Source organism: Ixodes scapularis, unplaced genomic scaffold, assembly GCF_016920785.2.
Source record: "Ixodes scapularis isolate PalLabHiFi unplaced genomic scaffold, ASM1692078v2 PGA_scaffold3__209_contigs__length_174095766, whole genome shotgun sequence".
In the NCBI taxonomy this organism is placed as follows: Eukaryota; Metazoa; Arthropoda; class Arachnida; order Ixodida; family Ixodidae; genus Ixodes; species Ixodes scapularis.
The window spans coordinates 42,817,124-42,831,070 of NW_024609868.1; the positions used below are offsets into that span (position 1 = coordinate 42,817,124).

A 13,947-nucleotide genomic window follows, 5' to 3' on the forward strand; every position below is an offset into this window, starting at 1 on the left:
GTTGCCTGTCGTCAAGCCCGAGCCGACACCAACAGCCACAAGCAGGTACACAGCCTTTCTCAACCATGTGCATCTGCGTACCCTACACTAAAGGAACAAGCAAATCGCTGGCACGCGTGCTGGCCGAAAAAGGAGTCAACGTGGCCCACAAGCCGATGTCTATGCATGGACAGGTCATGCCCTAACCAAAAGATCGCCCACCGAAAAAAAAAAAAAAAAAAAGCAAGGCATAGTTTATAAGATCCCTTGCGCGGATTGCCCAGCCACTTACATCGGCAAGATGAAGAACTTCAATGAAAGAATTCACAGACACAAAAACGGTGTGCGCAAATTCGACCATGTGCGAAGCGCAGTCGCTGAGCACCACGACAACAGAGTCCACCGGACTGCTTGCAACAACACCAGCATCATTGATGCAGAAACAAATTCCCAACATAAGACTTTTCATTGAATCCTGGCACATTCAAACGATGCCAGGAAATATAAAAATTAGGGGTGGGCGAATATTTGAAATTTCGAATACGAATCGAATATTATACATTTAAAGGAGCTGTGCAACAATTTTAACGGTGAAAGAATTGGCATCTTCTGCTTTTGATATTGTTCACCTTGTCACAAATAACAGAAAACACACCTCCTTTTATCGAAATGTTGCGATTCCGCCGCATAATAGCGAGGCAAAACTTAGAATATTCCACAACCTGCAGCTGCGAGCGGCGGCCATGAGAAACATGCGGCATGACGTCAATGGGGAATCTTGTAGAAAGATAGCAAGTTGTGGGAATACCTGCTCGATAAAAGGTAACTTTTCTATAAATCTTGTTCCAACATGTATATAAATGTGTGAAAAACCTGGTATCATCGACAAAACTTATATTATACAGAGTTTTAGTGGTGCCATCTATCCTAGGTCCACAAAACCGGCAGCTCTATCTGCTACCGCGAACAGCCGCCAGAAGCCGGAGGGGAAGGGGGACAGGGCCGGATGGGTATGGCCGGACCCGGATGAGACTTTCTTCCTTTTACTATATTGTTTGCGCGGCGCCCGCCAGCACGTGCTCATGCGGTCGCGAGCGGATGAGTTCTCGCTGCTCACTGATGGCTCTAAAGAAAGAACTTTACCGGAACCCCGCGCCTACCCCATCAACGTCACTGCGCACGTGACCCGTAAGACGATGTACGAGTTGAGAGATGGCAAAAACGGGGATCTTTTTTGTTTTTTTAGATAAAAACTAGGGTATCCAGGCAAAATCTGTTTTCTGTAGTTCACTTCAGAAGTGTCAGGCATCAACTTCCATAATTATTTAAGCAAAGCCCTGAAATGGTTGCACAGCTCCTTTAATATTTGTATTCGATTTGTAAACTATGTCTTTGGTATTTTATGAATATTCGCCGTAACACAAATATTCGAAATTAATCTAATATTGGTGAACGAATTCACAAGCGTAGGTTTTGCTTTCGGCTTCGGTTTCGGTAAGGAAGGCCCATTGACAGCGACATAGCTGCATGGTGACTTCAACCGAAACTGGTGCCATCGGTGATCTGCAAGTTTCTGTGCCCTTGTGACCCCTGACTTTTTAGACTGTTCACTTTCGCGTTCGCCCACCTGTGTTATGGCGGATGGAGGTGTTTGTGGGGAACCGTCTGCGAAGCGGAGAAACAAACGGGAAACGGCACCAAAACGAAAAGAGAGGAGCACTATTTGGAGATATTTTGCGAGGGTGACGGCATCGATGGCGCAATGTACAGCATGCGAGTCAACGCTTAAAGCGCCCACAGGTAGGACAACGCCCCTTGTCAACCATCTTAATTAAAGTACATCTTGCGTTGTTGAAAGAGCATTGTGGGATTACTGCTGGTACGCCAGGAAAGATCAACGGACTCTATGCGCCGCACGGAGCCCCTGCCAGAGAAGGAGGGTGCGAGCGCTAAATAACAAGCTGGCTGCCATGGTGGCACTTGATCTACAGCCTTACAGCATCGTGGAAGACCACGGCTCCAAAGAATTTCTGACAGAAGCCGTTCACAAATATCGCCTGAAGAAACCCAGCCGGAAGTTGCAACACAGTCAAAAGAGCAAGGCTCAATGCCGGCAGCAATGTTTGGCAAGCATTTGACCACTTAGCCAAAAGTGCAAAGGGAAGCAAAGTGGTTTCAGCTTCAGAATAAGAAGTTGTAGTGTATGCAAAGGAGGCACTGCTAAAGAGAGAAAGTAATCCGTGTGAGTGGTGGCGAACTGTCGGGTGCTTAAGATATCCAAGTCTGGCGAAGCTTTGGATCAAATACCTGGGAAATAACTGCAGTTCCGACATGTGAAAATAAAAATGCTGTGAATAACTGCACCTGCCTTCGACTATTCAATATTCGATTCGATATTCGAAACTAACTATTCATATTCGAAAAAATTAATATTCGTACACTCCTAATAAAAATGCATAGCGAATTGCTGAGCAATTGTGTTGTCCATGAAACGAGCGGTGTCTATGCTCTCGATCAGCACTCTTCGTCAGTTAGTTTAGCAACTGACTTAACGCGTGGCGTATGCGTTCGATAGCAACTCCTGGAATGCAGATACCGGCGCTGACCCGGGTTTTAAAAACGGGTGACAGGGTGTCAAGTCGCTATTGCCGGACGCAGAGCGGATGCCCCGCAGGGCTTTTCCACCAAACAGCACTTCAACTCACAGCGATGTGTCAAGACATAATGGAAAAAAACTCCTCCATAATCTAAATGGTCTGGGTTCAATTCCCGCCTACGCTTTTTTACTGCGATGGTCTCTTCTCCCCCACTCAAAAGCAATCGGTGTCGAGCCTCGCGGCCACACTTTCATCCAGGCTTAACTTTTGGGGTTCATGAAATGTCAAACACCTGGACAAAGAAGGCTTTGCGTTAATATGAGCATTGGCATTTTTCCAACAGTCTATGTCAATTGCCATAATTACCCCTGAAGAGTAGAATAGGCCTCAAAACATAGGGTCTCTATTTTTAGGATTTGGTTGGTTGTCGTCCTTTATTTATTGTTTTCACAACCGGAGAGAATTCTCTCGAATGTTTACTTTCAAGTTTTTACAGCAGTTATTTGGTAATATATTACTGCTACTTTTATTATAAAATAACCACTTTTTCAATACAAATTACAAAATGTAAACGACTTTATATTTGGGGGCTTCATATATTGCAAATTTTGCAGAGTGTGGGCCCCAAAACTATTTTGCAGGCATAAAATTTAGGGAGGAGGGGCATATGCTCCCCTCAGTACCCTTCCCTCCTCCTCCTCAAGAGCTGCAGTCTAATTCGGTCACATCAAATAAGTTCCTCACAAGGATGGAGTCATAAAGTGTCAATATTTATATATTAATCCGAGCATCAATAGCTATACATGAATACTGGGTCAAAAAGGCTCATGAGGTTCAAGATGTGTCTATGTTATTAGGTAAAATAAATATATAGAAGAAACACCAAACATGCTCATTACTCAAGAAGCCTAAAGTACTATACATATCTTGCAAAATTCAGTCAAAATTAAATAATAGAAATTACAGCATGTATGCAGGTGATTCAGCGATAATTAGTCATAACACCTGAGACTGTGATGGGGAAAAATTAAGAAACTTTCAGGTCAAAGAAGAAGACACTATTAAGATTAAATAATGGATTTGTTATTCCAGCAAAGCACTATGTTGATATTTTAGAGCGCAGCTCTTAGGCGCCCGTTTCTGGCTTCAGCGGCGTCGGCGTAACCGCGCGGTGCATTATGGGTAAATTTTCCTCAAGGAACCCGAGGTCCTCTCAAAGGACCTTGGGTTCCTTCAGGAGGACCTCGGGTTCCTTCGGGAGGACCTCGGAGGACCTCGGGTTCCTTCGGGAGGATCTCAAAGGACCTCGGGTTCCTTCGGGAGGACCTCGGAAGACCACGGGTTCCCTCGGGAGGACCTCTGGAGGACCTCGGGTTCCTTGGGGATGACCTCGGGTTCCTTCGGGAGGACCTCAGGAGGACCCCAATAGGACCTCGGGAGGACCTCGGGTTCCTTCAAGAGAACCTCAGGAGAACCTCGGGTTCCTTCAAGAAGACCTCGGAGAACCTGGGGTTCCTTCGGGAGAACCTCGGGTTCCTTCAAGAGGACCTCGGGAGGACCTCAGGTTTTTTCAAAAGGACCTCGGAGGACCTCGGGTTCCTTTGGGAGGACCTCAGAGGACCTCGGGTTCCTTCGGGAGGACCTCGGGTTCCTTCGGGAAGACCTCGGGTTCCTTCGGGAGGACCTCGGGTCCTACGGGAGGACCTTGGGTTCCTTCTGGAGGACCTCGAATTCCTTCGGGAAGACCTCGGAGGACCTCGGGAGGACCTCAGGTTCCTTCGGGAGAACCTCAAAGGACCTTGAGTTCCTTCGGGAGGACCTCGGGAGGACCTCGTTTTTCCTTCGGGAAAACCTTGGAGGACCTCGGGTTCCTTCGGGAGGACCTCAGGAGGACCTCGGGTTTCTTCAGAAGGACCCCGGGAGGACCTTGGGAGGGCCTCGGGTTCCTTCAAGAGAACCTCAGGAGAACCTCAAGTTCCTACAGGAGGACCTCGGAGAACCTCGGGTTCCTTCGGGAGGACCTCGAGTTCCTTCAAGAGGACCTCGGTAGGACCTCAGGTTCCTTCGGGAGGACCTCGGGTTCCTTCGGGAGGACCTTGGGTTCCTTCGGGAGGACCTCGGGTCCTACGGGAGGACCTCGGGTCCTACGGGAGGACCTCGGGTCCTACGGGAGGACCTCGAGTTCCTTCTGGAGGACCTTAGAGGACCTCGGGTTCCTTCGGGAAGACCTTGAAGGACCTTGGGTTCCTTCGGGAGGACCTCGGGTCCTTCGGAAGGACCTCGTAGGACCTCGGGTTCCTTCGGGAGGATCTCGGGTTCCTTCGGGAGGACGTCGGGTTCCTTCGCGAGGACCTCGGGTTCCTTCGGGAGGACCTTGGGAGAACCTCGGGTACCTTCGGTGACCTTGGGGAGGGAGGGTGTCACGTGACCCCCCCCCCCCCCCCCCCGAAGTCACATGACCCCCCTGAGGTCATGTGACACCCCCGAGGTCACATGACCCCCCAGGTCACGTGACCCAGTACCCTTCCCTACTCCTCCTCAAGAACTGAGCTCTAATTCGGCGTTAGAGGGAGTTGTAAACGGTTTTCACTTTTTGCTTTCCTCTTATCTGTGAGATGCATACAGTTTTGTGTTTATAGCTGTTTTGTATGCCCACAAATATCTCCCATTCTCAGCTTTAGTAAGTTGTTGGCCTTAGTAGATGTAGCTGCAGAAATCTCCCTAAGCTTACCAAATTACACCGCAGGATGCAAATTAAAGCATATCCAGATCCCTCTTGTTTCTCTTCATCAGCAAGTCACGAGAATAAACAAAATAATGCTACTAATCGAAACATCAGAAAGAAAAGCGAGCAATACAGTCACAATGCAGCGGATGAGGTAAAAAAGAGGAACAAACCTGTCTTCCTCGGCAGTGGCCGGCCGACTGCATCCTTCGGAATCCTGCACTTCAACCAGGTATGCTGCCACGTGACTGAGAGGGCTCAAACTGGTGCGATTACAACTGGCCGGCTCCGATTGATCTGGAGATACGACGGCAAGTTAGGGAACAAACCGTTCTCATGATAATGATGGGCATCTTCACAAAAACAAATGATAGAAAAAATAAGAAGCGTAATCCCCGATTAAACATAATAAAGGCAGCATGAATTTACACACCGCACGGTGCATCTTAACCAACTGCACATTTTTGTTAGTGCGACTGAATAAAAGTTATCAGCAAGAGCTAAAGTTAGTGCAGTGATGTCTCATTCCTCCAAAAAAAGCAGTCAGAACGTGAGTTGTTCATAATAACGAAATGGAAATGCATGCATTTACCCAGTTCATCCCCAAAAATGTGGCCTACACAGCAGAGTATCCATATTGCCGCGCGCCAAGTAGGCAGCGCGGCCGTAGCCTAACGGTTATCGCGCTTGCCTCCCACGCGAAGGGCCAGGGTTCGATTCCTGGCCGCGGCTACGCATTTTTGTTGACACTGTAATGTGATGTTCTGGTGAAATCGAGAACCGTCTAGCTGATTCGAGGTCAGAATGTTCTACGCGTCGAACCTTCTACGTCGAATGCTCCAGAAGCCAACGTGTGTACAAAAGCGGCTCCGCGGGCAAGCCGGAATCAGTTTCGCCCCAGCGTTCGACTCTGCTGCTACGCCGACTTCGACGCCCAGGACGCTCTGTTATTATCTTTTGTACCCTTTTATTTTTGGCACAAGTTCGCCACATTAAACGTTAATTTCTTCCTGTTTATTTATTGTTTTTCTTAGTCACCACCCGTGACATTTTGGTGGAGGTGCGGGGTACCGCATGTCCGTGCAGCGCAGCCCTCCGAGTTCCCGCAGTACAAGTCCGAACCCGAGCTCCCGAGGACCCAACGAAGACCAGATTGAGACTCGATCAAGTCGCCGCACCCAAGGGCTACACCCGGAATACGGACTTTTACCACCCAGGACCAGGCAGCCGACGATGGCCAACCAGTCGCAGACCCCCGCCGCTCCTAGCGTCGTCTACCTACCCGTCGCTCCTCGGACACCGGCTCCATTCCACGGCGAGCAGTACGAAGACGTCGAAGACTGGATTGACCAGTATGAACGCGTCGCCCGCCACAATTGCTGGATCGACGAGCAGCGCCTGCACAATGTCTATTTTTCGCTCGAGGGGACCGCGAAGCACTGGTACGAGAATCATGAGTTCTCCCTGACGTCGTGGGACATTTTCAAGACCGATCTCAAGTCTACCTTCATCAACCACCACTGCCGGGAGAGAGCCGAGGACCTACTCCGAACCAGAACCCAGGGCCCCAACGAGAGTGTCACCGGCTTCATAGAGGACGTCCTGCGCCTGAGCGCCCGCGCCGACCCTCGGGCTACAGAAGAGAAGAAGCTACGAATCCTCATGCGGGGCGTGAGAGAAAACATCTTTGGTGGCCTTGTCCGCAGCCCTCCGACAACTGTCGAAGATTTTGTCACCGAGGCAACGAACATCGAGCGTGCCCTGCAAGCCCGAGCCAGCCACTACAACCGACTCCCCGACACGCCTGTTGCTTCGACGCTGGCATCTTCCCGAATCGACGAGGGCCGCATCCGCGCTGACAACCTTCGTGAAATTGTCCGGGACATCGTCCGGGAAGAGCTCCGGAAAATTCTACCCGACACTGATCGCCCCGCCTCGATCTCCATCGCCGAGGTCGTGCGGGAAGAAGTGCACAGAGCCATCCAACCAGAGGCTTCCATCAGCGGGGCAGTCCCCAAAGAACCCACGCTAACTTACGCCGCAGTGGCCCGACGGCCACCGCCTCCTACTCGCGCCTATGTTGCGCCGCCCCGACGTCACTCTCCTGCACCGCAGCACAACCGACGCCACGACGACCAAGTCCAGTAAGCCTGCACGGAGCCCCGCGTACCCCGAAAGACCGACGTGTGGCGCACGGATGACGGACGCCCGGTGTGCTTCCACTGCGGGGAGGCTAACCACGTTTACCGGAGGTGCCCCTACCGCCAGCTCGGCCTGCGAGGATTCGCTCCAAACGACCGTCGACCTCGTTCTGAAGAACGACCAAGGGACATCGAGGAATACCTCCGTCGCCCTCCGTCACCAGCGCCCACCGCACCACGGGGTTCCCGTTCTCCATCCCCCCAACGTTCCGCGTCGCCTTTCCGTCGGTCGCGCCGTGACAGCCTGTCCCCCCTATCTCGTCGGGAAAACTAAGTGCGGCAACGCCTGGAGGTGCCGTTGCCGAAGACGACCCGAGTAAAGAGCCTCCAAAAACGCCGGAGCGCTCCCACTCTCCCGACGCCACGCATCGCTACGACGCCCCTGCAACGGTGTCCAACAACCTAAACGTCGTTATCGACGGCCACGACGCATCGGCACTCGTGGACACCGGAGCAGACTACTCAGTCTTGAGTGGGAGGCTCTCCCGCCGCCTTCGAAAAGTCATGACGCCGTGGGATGGACCCCAAATACGAACCGCCGGAGGACATCTCCTCACACCAGTCGGGAGATGCACTGCTCGCGTCGAGATCCACGGTGAAACGTGCCCTGTCAAGTTCGTCGTTCTGCAAGACTGTTCGAGGGACGTTATCCTCGGAATGGACTTTCTCTGCGAGTATGGCGCCGTCATCGACCTCGGAACAAACCGGCTGACGCTACGAAAACCTGCTCCACCAGCAGAGGAACCCCAAGCGACGACACCCACGGTCTGAGTCCTCGCAAACCACGTAAACCTACCACCGCGGTCGAGTGTTTTCGTACTTGTCGGGATCGATGAAGCTTCCTGTGGCGAAGTTCTTCTCGAGGGAAGCCTCCAATTGCTCCTGGGAAGAGGCATAGGCGTCGCAAGGGGAGTAGCTGAACTTCAGGATGGGCGGACTGTGGCCCTCGTGACGAACTTCCGAAACGAAACGCAACACCTCACGAAAGGTGCAGCCGTGGGCCACGTCGAGAAACTCCGAAACCCCGCCGAAATCACCGCGATGACTGACGAATCCTCGCCGCCCCAGCAAGACAGTACGTCGCCAGCGCAGCTCGACATTGACCCTAAGCTTCCGGACCCTAAACGGCGTCAGCTGGTTAACCTCCTCGCCGAATACCGCGACTGCTTTGCGACGTCGTCGAAGGTGCGCCAGACCGCGGTTGCCAAGCACCGCATCGTTACCGAGGACGACGCGCGCCCTGTGCATCGATCGCCGTACAGAGTCTCCGCTAAGGAAAGGGAGGTGATCCATCAGCAAGTTCAAGAGATGCTGAATGACGACATAATCCAACCTTCAAGCAGTCCATGGGCCTCTCCAGTCGTGCTGGTTAAGAAGAAGGACGGAACTCTTCGGTTCTGCGTGGACTACCGGCAGCTCAACACGGTTACGAAGAAAGACGTCTACCCACTCCCCCGCATCGACGACACTCTAGACCGGCTGCGCCACTCTCGATACTTTTCATCGATGGACCTGAAGAGCGGCTACTGGCAAATCGAGGTCGACGAACGGGACCGAGAGAAGACAGCCTTCGTCACGCCGGATGGACTGTACGAGTTCAAGGTGATGCCCTTCGGACTATGCACGGCGCCAGCAACTTTCCAGCGTGTCATGGACACCGTACTGGCAGGGCTGAAGTGGCAGAGTTGTCTCGTCTACCTTGACGACGTCGTAGTATTTTCAGCTGACTTCGACGAGCACTTGAGACGACTCCGAGCTGTTCTTCAAGCCATTCAGACCGCCGGACTCACACTCAAGCCGTCAAAGTGCCGGTTCGCCTATGACGAACTGAAGTTCCTTGGCCACGTGGTTAGTAACGAAGGCGTCCGCCCAGACCCCGAGAAGACTCGCGCCGTCGCGGCATTTCCAGCGCCGACAGATAAGAAGGCCGTGCGAAGATTCCTTGGACTTTGTGCCTATTATCGACGCTTCGTTCGGGATTTCGCAAGGATTGCTGCACCACTTACGAATCTCACGAAGGACGCCGAGAAGTTCGAATGGGCCGAGGAGCAACAGCAGGCATTCGACGAACTGAAACGACGACTCCGGACTCCTCCTGTGCTTGGACATTTCGACCAGGATGCGGAAACAGAAATTCACACGGACGCAAGTAACGCGGGACTGGGCGCAGTACTAGTCCAAGTGCAAGAAGGCATCGAGCGAGTCATCGCCTACGCAAGTCGGACATTGTCCAAGGCGGAGAAAAATTACTCCACGACTGAAAAAGAATGCCTTGCGGTCGTCTGGGCAATAACGAAGTTTCGTCCGTACTTGTACGGGAGCCCGTTCCGTGTAGTCACGGACCACCACTCGCTCTGCTGGCTTGCGAACCTGAAGGACCCGTCAGGACGCCTCGCTCGATGGAGTCTTCGACTACAAGAGTTCAACATGACAGTGGTCTATAAGTCAGGCCGCAAGCACAGCGACGCCGACTGCCTGTCCAGAGCCCCCGTCGAAACCCCTTCCGGCTGCAGCGACGACAATGACGACGAGTGCTTCCTAGGAGCAGTGAACACCGACGATATGGCACGACGTCAACGGGACGATCCTGAGCTGCGCGCATCAATCGAGCACCTGGAAGGGGGCAGGAGTACCGTGCCACGTGTCTTCTCACGAGTACTGCCGACCTTCGCCATCCGACAAGGTGTACTCTACAAAGAGAACTTCGGCGACAACAACACACCGTGCTTGCTGGTAATCCCGAGTGACCTTCGAGAGGAGATCTTCCAAGCGTGCCACGACGATCCGACATCCGGACACCTTGGTTACAGCCGGACACTGGCCCATATTCGTGAAAAGTATTACTGGCCGAAGCTCCCCAAGACCGTCCACCTATACACACGATCATGCCACGAGTGCCAGCAACGCAAGAAACCGCCGACGAGGCCGGCCGGACTTCTGCAGCCCATTTCTCCTCCAACTACACCCTTCCAGCAGATCGGAATGGATCTACTTGGTCCTTTTTCGCCTTCGAAGTTGGGGAACCGCTGGATCATCGTCGCCACAGATTATCTCACGCGGTACGCCGAAACGAAAGCTCTTCCTTCAGGGACTGCTGTGGAAGTCGCCAAGTTTTTCATCGAGTCCATCGTCCTCCGGCACGGCGCTCCCGAAGTTCTGATTACAGATCGCGGATCTTCGTTCATGGCCCAGCTGACGCAAGAGATCCTTCGTCTCAGTGGCACCGGCCATGTCGAACCACTGCATACCACCCGCAGACCAACGGGCTGACCGAGCGACTCAACAAGACAATCGCCGATAGGATCTCTATGTACGTCGACGTTGAGCACAAGACGTGGGACGAGGTGTTGCCCTACGTCACGTTCGCCTACAATACGGCGGTTCAGGAGACCACTGGATTCACCCCTTTCCAGCTGGTACATGGTCGGAAGGTAACGACCATGCTGGACGCAATGCTGCCCCATGAGCCATCTGACAATGAGAGCGACGACGCCCAGGCGGTTGCTCAACGCGCCAAAGAAGTCCGCCAGCTCGCCCGACTCATGATTCAAGACCAGCAACGCGTCGACGCGGGCCGCTACAACCTTCGTTGCAGGGACGTTCACTTCCAGCCCGGAGACAGGGTGTGGGTGTGGACGCCCATCCGTCGCCGCGGCCTCAGTGAGAAACTGGTGAAACGGTACTTTGGACCATACAAGGTACTTCGTCGCCTCGGCGAGCTGAACTACGAGGTGATGCCCGACGGAACAAGAACATCATCACGCCGCCCACCACGACCTGAAGTCGTCCACGTCGTGCGCCTAAAGCCGTACTACGCTCGATAGGACTGTGGATCTTATGTGTTTCAAGTGACTCTTTAGTTTGCCGTTCTTTTTATGTGCTTTGTTTTGTTTTGGGATGCATCGGGGCGATGCACTTTTTAAGGGGGGAGTAATGCCGCGCGCCAAGTAGGCAGCGCGGCCGTAGCCTAACGGTTATCGCGCTTGCCTCCCACGCGAAGGGCCAGAGTTCGATTCCTGGCCGCGGCTATGCATTTTTGTTGACACTGTAATGTGATGTTCTGGTGAAATCGAGAACCGTCTAGCTGATTCGAGGCCAGAATGTTCTACGCGTCGAACCTTCTACGTCGAATGCTCCAGAAGCCAACGTGTGTACAAAAGCGGCTCCGCGGGCAAGCCGGAATCAGTTTCACCCCAGCGTTCGACTCTGCTGCTACGCCGACTTCGACGCCCGCGACGCTCTGTTATTATCTTTTGTACCCTTTTATTTTTGGCACAAGTTCGCCACATTAAACGTTAATTTCTTCCTGTTTATTTATTGTTTTTCTTAGTCACCACCCGTGACAATATTACCGGGGTCCGCATTAACCGCTTAACCGGTTTGGGCAAGCCTAGCTCATGCACCTAGAACCGTCCCCAAGCTGTTTTTGACTAGTGTAGCTCGTCCGTGCGCACTCGCTCGCCCCTTGGCTCTTCTGGACGACCCAGGCTTGTTTAGAACATAGTTTGCGGCACTGCCAAGAGATAGCAGCACGTGTTTTTTTACTGTACACATTTTTAAAAATAGCGACCGGTGGTGGAGACATGTGCGGCCTGGGTCGCACATACAATAAAAATTTTAAAAAGTATTTTAGATTCAAAAGTTGACAAAAATAGAAAAGAAAAGAAAAAACTTTTCGCCTTTCCACTTTGGTGAAGAAGGAAGATCAGCGAAGCTGTACTATGGTAGGAATGAAGTAATGGCCGGCCTCAAGATGGCAGACCAGAGTGGAAGGGCTTAGAGTGCCTTCATACACACGCGCGCTTTTGCTTGAGTGGTGACATCTCAGCCATTTTTCCGCCCAGTCGTTTTTTTTATGCATTTTGAAGTGCGCGCAATCCGGTGTCAGTCAGCTCGAGCGCGTAGCTTTGGCTAACGCATAGACGCCATTTTACCGCCCAAGTCACGCACCGAGCACTCGAGAGCGTCACGCGCTGACACATCCAGGGCAACAATGGATGTCTTCACCCTGAGACAGACAGACATGTAGGCACCCTAGAAGGGCTAGGGAAGTTGTGCCATCTACAAGCGACGGCGGCAAGCGGACAATCTGCAAACTCAACACTCTGGACAGCTACTGCCGTCTATGAGCGATGGCGGCAACCAGAGTTTTGCGTCGACATTTCTTTGCGGGGGACACAATCCTGGGGAAACTAGCCCTTAACAGCTCCGCTGTAAAAACGGCTAAGGGGCTAACAAGACATAACTGTTCTAGTTTTGTAGGTAGTAGAGCACGTGGAGAGCACATGTACATGCACGCTCCATGTGCCAAACAGAGAGCAGACGACGAAGTGACCACCGTGTAAGTTTTTTGAGCCCGTGTGACCGCCACCATGGTTGCGTTCCCTGGCCTGAAACGTTATCCCGAGATCATGTCTTCCAGCAATCGAGAACGAAACCACTCGGTAGAAATAATGCGATAATAAATTATTTACTCCGTATTTGCCTATTATACGTTGTGCTCTGCGATTAGTGATGCCATAGAGAAGAAATATTCGCTAAAAGTGTGACATTTAAAGACAAATGAGAGACTAACATGAGCAAGTCTACTTACTAACTCCAACTTTGAGCACCACTGAGTTTGCAGATCGTGTGGAGGAAAAAGAAGTGAGGACGCCATAGTAGGATTCCGTCCAGGCAAGGAGGTCTTCGAACAGTCCCGTCTTTTTCACCACAGTCAGGCTCACCGGTGCCCCAGAAACCACATCAGAGCCAGCGCTGACCTGCAAAAGCGAACAACGGTTTCGACAAATACGACGACAGAGCTGCAATTGCCACAGCTAGTGCTGCTCCATTCACATGCTGCATCTCGTGGCATGCGAGGCAAGCAATTCTACTGTCAGACAACAAAACAAAAGTAGATAAATATGGTAACTAGCATTTTTTGCCTATCGATCCCCACATAATGTTATAAGTAGCGTTCAGTGTTCTTGGTAAATGCCGATAAACCCCGAAAAATAATTACCGAGCTGGTTTCATTCAAAACGGGAAAAACTGAAAAGCCCTATATTAATGATGTCCTTAAATGAGAAAAAAAACCACGCTTTACGGGAAGAATCTTTGTTTGCAGCAAAAACTTTTTCTGCACTGAACTGCCTGCCAGGCTGCTTTTTTCCTTTGCGAACCATGTCCTTTGTTTCGTTTACTTCGCTTATCGGTACGCAGACTTCGTCGAAGTATGTGAGTCACACGCATGTTAACTGCAGGTTGGGGAATCCCATGCTCGTGTCCTGTTTTCTCAAACACAAGCCTCGACAAACATCTTTTTTTTTCTGACATCGCAAAATGGCTCCAGAAAACACTGCCTATGTAAAAAAAGAATAAACGCCGAAAAATGATCCCCGAATTAAAAGAAAAATAGATTTCCAAAACATGGAACCCTATGCAGAGAGCAAGTTGTCTGCTT

General features: G+C 51.8%; 1 protein-coding gene across 1 annotated transcript in view; it reads right to left on the reverse strand.

The window, feature by feature from the left end:
* Positions 1 to 13,947, reverse strand: part of LOC8033638 (transforming growth factor beta receptor type 3) — a 74,254-nt gene that overhangs the window by 27,131 nt on the left and 33,176 nt on the right. Inside the window, exons 5-6 of the mRNA XM_029993067.3 lie at positions 13,096 to 13,264; positions 5,475 to 5,598 (exon numbers count right to left, since the gene is read on the reverse strand). Coding sequence (XP_029848927.2) covers positions 5,475 to 5,598; positions 13,096 to 13,264 — 293 coding nt within the window. The remainder of the gene's footprint in view (positions 1 to 5,474; positions 5,599 to 13,095; positions 13,265 to 13,947) is intronic.